General features: G+C 47.9%; 1 protein-coding gene across 1 annotated transcript in view; it reads left to right on the top strand.

Moving 5' to 3' along the window:
* LOC107093796 (alpha-1,3-mannosyl-glycoprotein 4-beta-N-acetylglucosaminyltransferase C-like) overlaps positions 1–4,672 on the top strand; it is a 10,929-nt gene extending 6,257 nt beyond the window's left edge. The window contains exons 2-5 of the mRNA XM_015389073.1: positions 2,141–2,239; positions 2,317–2,455; positions 3,225–3,479; positions 3,560–4,672. Coding sequence (XP_015244559.1) covers positions 2,144–2,239; positions 2,317–2,455; positions 3,225–3,479; positions 3,560–4,434 — 1,365 coding nt within the window. The 5' untranslated portion in view covers positions 2,141–2,143 and the 3' untranslated portion in view covers positions 4,435–4,672. The remainder of the gene's footprint in view (positions 1–2,140; positions 2,240–2,316; positions 2,456–3,224; positions 3,480–3,559) is intronic.
* Positions 4,673–4,874: the final 202 nt, after the last annotated feature.

The following is a 4,874-nucleotide window of genomic DNA, read 5'->3' as shown; positions in this document are numbered from 1 at the left end:
GATACCGATAGGGGGCCGATTATATCGTGCATCCCTAATGATAACAGTGCAATTAATCAGCATAAAATTAATACATTCAGCTAAAAAAATGGTAAATTATTAAAATGCATTAAACAACAGCAGCAGAAGTCATTTTAGCAAAACTTCATCAACAGGGCGGGGTATGTGTGCGTGGGGGAGGCATGTAAATGTATGATAGTCCTCCCAGTTCATGTGATGAAAGGGGGGGGACGGCGTTAACACTGGTCCTCAACCACGTGACCATGCGGTTAAATGTGGTGACTCTATAACTACTTTAAAGCAGAAACAAACAAAAACAGCAAAGAAAAGAGAACAAGAAAGAAATACCACTTGCAGCTTTCACAGCACACTCATTTCAACCAAATGAACCAGAGCTCTTATAACCAACACAGATTAAAATCACCTTTCATTCAAATCCCTGAATCTACCTGTCTCTCCCACCGAGCGCAGCACCTCATTAATGCATCAAAAGAAAAGGGGAGTGATATAACTTTGAGTCCGTGAAGGAGCGCGGTGGGGGTGTTTGGGTTACGAGGGGGCACGCGGTCCGGCTCCAGCCGCGCGGGTCTTCTCAAACACGGGATCTGCTCTCTGCGTTTAGGTCGAGGGAGATTTACTTACCTTCACGCTGTGAGTTTGAAACCATGAGTGACGTGGGGGGATTTCCTGTTGAAGTATCAGCCTCCTCCATCAGCTGATTGGGCCATGCGTCAGCTGACCGCCTCTACAGTGGGGAGTTACAGAAACTTCCAGAGAATGTTTTGTTCTCTTTGTGAAAAAGGAAAGGGGGATGGTTTAAGATGGTTCATCCAACTGATTTGGGCTCCATTGTGGCAATATATCCCAACAACAGTCTGGTTTATCTGGATCTGAGCTGCTGAAATTCAAGAAACACTTTGAAAACACATCAGATCTCAATGGGGCAAAAAATCATGCTTTTTATTTTTACTGATATGGACTGGGTGATGTGTTAGGAACAAAGGATGCCACATCCTTTGATGGAAATGAAAATGATCAACCTACAGAGGGCTGAATTCAAAGACACCCCAAAAAGTACAGTGAAACAATGATGCAGCAGGCTAGTCCATTTGGTGAAATTTCATTGCAGCAACTCCAAATGGTATTCAGTCATTTGTATGGCCCCCACATGCGTGTATACTCCTAATAAGACGACGGATGGCGTCCTGGGGTATCTCCTCCCAGATCTGGCCCAGGGCATCACTGAGCTCCTGGACAGTCTGAGGTGCAACCTGGCTGCGTCAGATGGATGGAAACATAATGTCTCAGAGGTGTTCTATTGGATTTAGGTCAGGCGAGCGTGGGGGCCAATCAATGGTATTAGTTCCTTCATCCTCCAGGAACAGCCTGCATATTCTCGCCACATGAGGCCGGGCATCGTCGTGCACCAGGAGGAACCCAGGACCCACTGCACCAGCATAGGGTCTGACAATGGGTGCAAGGATTTCATCCTGATCCCTAATGGCAGTCAGGGTGCTGTTGTCTAGCCTGTATAGGTCTGTGCGTCCCTCCATGGATATGCCTCCCCAGACCATCACTGACCCACCACCAAACCGGTCATGCTGAACGATGTAACAGGCAGCAGAACGTTCTCCACGGCTTCTCCAGACCCTTTCACATCTGTCACATGTGCTCAGGGTGAACCTACTCTCTTTTGTGAGTAGACACAGCAAACCTTCTGGCAATGGCACGCATTGATGCGCCATCCTGGAGGAGTTGGACTGCCTGTGCAACCTCTGTAGGGTCCAGGTAGCGCCTCACGCTAACTGTAGTGACAGTGACCCTAGCCAAATGCAAAACTGGTGAAAAAGAGTCGGAAAAGATGAGGAGGGGAAAAATGTCAGTGGCCTCCACCTGTAAAACCATTCCTGCTATGATGGTCGTCTCATTGTTGCCCCTCTGGTTCACCTGTTGGTGATTTCATTAACACCAAAGCAGCTGAAACTGATTAACAACCCGCTCTGCTGCTTACCTGACCAAATCAATATCCCAGAAGGTTAATTAACTTAAAGCTATACTCTGATTATAAAGTGTTCCTTTCATTTTTTTGAGTAGTGTATTTATCAAGAATATCCTCAGATGTTGGATCTTCTTTTGGCAGGAGATGCGGCGGCGTTCCAGGAAGAAGAATGTGGTTTTGGGTGCGCTACTCCTGTTCGCTGCGCTCTACTGCTTATATCCCTTTGACTTCCTCCTGATGGTGAGCGCTCACACTCAGAACGGCTGTGAAGAGACCTGAGGAGGCCCTGGATGTGCTCACCCCTTCTGTCTTCGCAGGGATTGAAGTCGATTGCGAGTCCTGTGAGTCGGCCGGTGGAGAGGCTGGTCAGTAAGGACTCCTGGGTGGAGCAGGGAGATTTCCTGCCTCTCAATGTGACCTATCAGCTGCTGGCGGGAGCTCCACCCAATCAGCAGAGTGAGTGAGGCTCTGATGGAGGCCTGGTGTGTCTGTAGGATTCATTCATTCACTCAGGTCACTGTAAGGAAGCGCCTTCTATTAACAGTCATCAATTAGTGACTCTGACTGTAGGTTGATGAGATGTTTGGAGCAGAATCACCTTTTCTACAGATTTAAGGTCATTTATGATGTTTCTGACGACCAACTTTAATCCCAGTAAAGTTTGATAACTCCAGAGCAGGAAGAAAGTCAGTCGCTTTTATTTTCATAAACTTCAAGCTTAGTTTTGTTTAAGTTTTACTGATTTCTTTCTTTCTGCAGAAAAACTCCTTTTGCTCGATTAAAGACGACAACATGGAAGAAAAGGAGCAGGAAATAAAAGCAACAAAAGAGCATTTAAATAAATGTTCAATTAACAAAATGCATTATTATATAATTCATTTTATTTTATAGGGACAAAAGAATATTTATTTACAGTTTTTATGTATTTAATTAGGAATAAAATGTCTCTCCCAAAGCAGATTAGCGCCTCCGTCTTTCAGCTAAAGCCTTTAAAACACATCCTGATCCTCTGAGAATGTGCATCAGCATCAGGTCTTCATCCTCCTGCTAACATAGCAGCAGCTATATGAAGCTCTAGTTTCCTCTGATAACTTGGTTTAAGTTTAATGAGCTTATTTCTGCGTAAAGGTTTGGTGTCTGTGGGGTAAATCATCTGTTCTTAACGTAGAACCACATCTGCAGCTTTCAGATCTGAACTCTGAAGGTTTCGGTCTGAATGTTTCAGGGTTCCTGACCGTCGGCCTGTCGTCAGTCAGGCGGAAGAAGAGCAGCTACCTGGTGAGCACCCTGCAGTCGCTCTTCTCTCAGTCGTCTCCTGAGGAGCGCTCCTCCATGGTGGTGGTCGTGCTCCTTGCAGACTTTGACGTCAGCTGGATCAGCGGGACCCTCAGGGAGATCAACTCCACGTTTCCTTCGGAGCTGGACCGCGGCCAGCTGCTGCTCATCCATGTTTCCCAGGAGTGGTACCCTCCTCTAACAGGTGCAGACCACGTGCTCGCGCACGCCGCTGCTTTAATTCTCACGATGTACTCATGCATGTTTCTCTGCTGCCCCCTGAAGGTTTGAAGAGGAATTACAATGATGCTCCCGATCGGGTGTCGTTCCGCTCCAAGCAGAACGTGGATTACTCCTTCCTGATCCACTTCAGCGCCGGTTTGGGCCGGTACTACCTGCAGCTGGAAGATGACGTCCTCTCTGCCCAGAACTTCCTGACAACCATCAGGAAACGCATCGAGGAGCAAAACGCAAAGAAGGGCAGCTGGGCCATGCTGGAGTTCTCAGCCCTCGGCTACATTGGGAAGCTCTACAGGTCCTCGGATCTTCCTCTTCTGGCCCGCTTCCTCCTCCTCTTCTACCAGGAGATGCCCTGTGATTGGCTGATGACTCACTTCAGGGAGCTGCTGACCCAGAGACAGAGCATCCTCTTTAAGCCTTCGCTCTTCCAACACATCGGCACGTTCTCCTCTTTCCAGGGAACCTACAACAAGCTGAAGGACAAGAACTTTGAGGAGGGGGTCTACACCAACCCCCCCGCTGAAGTTTTCACCAACATCTCCACCTATCAGAAGCACCTCCCCCGACTGGCCTGGGAGGCCGGCGAGGAGTTCTTCTGGGGGCGCTCTCCAGAGAGAGGGGATCATCTGACAGTGGTGTTTGTGGAGCCGACGGTGGTGACGGGAATTCTGGTGGAAACCGGATCCGGGGGGAAGGACCTTCTGGACTCGGGTCAGCTGGAACTAGGCCGAGACGTCAAGGAGAAGAGCTGCAAAAGCTTCCAGCCCATAGGAGAGTTTAAGAGTGGGAAATTTGAGATGCGAGGTGTGGACAAGCTGCTTAGCTCCGCCTCTTCCTGTCTGAGGATATTAGTGACGGCTTCGCAGAAGGACTGGCTGATTGTTCGGAAAATAAGGATCACACATCAAGCTGCTAGTTAATTCCAGGCTGACGGACGAGCGGTGGACCAATCAGAGCGTCTCAGTGACCTGAACAAGCGAAGCCATTGGTTGGTTTTCTTCTCTCTGCGGCCATGAGAGGAACCAGGCTGCTTCTCCTCTCCTGTGGGACAGTTTTCCTTCCTCCAAACTTTCCCCACATGCTCCTCTCATCCCGTTGGAGTGGAGCAGCCTCCTGCTTCCCCACATATCAGATGCTTTGTGTGTGTGTTATTTTTTTTTTTTTGCAGGCTTGCATACTTATTATTATTATTATTATTATTATTATTGTGAAAATCTGCAAACTACCTTTAGTGTGTTTGGAAGGGCTGTTTGTCTGCTGTGTTTAAACTCAGGGCGCTCTATTTCTATGTTGAAAGTCCTCCTTTCTTCCTTCGATGCATCTAAGGCTCAGCTGACAGTTAGAAAGCTCGTTAAAACAG

The sequence above is a fragment of the Cyprinodon variegatus genome, unplaced genomic scaffold (assembly GCF_000732505.1).
Source record: "Cyprinodon variegatus isolate N-32 unplaced genomic scaffold, C_variegatus-1.0 Scaffold447, whole genome shotgun sequence".
Taxonomy (NCBI): domain Eukaryota; kingdom Metazoa; phylum Chordata; class Actinopteri; order Cyprinodontiformes; family Cyprinodontidae; genus Cyprinodon; species Cyprinodon variegatus.
This window is presented reverse-complemented; position numbering and strand designations above follow the sequence as displayed.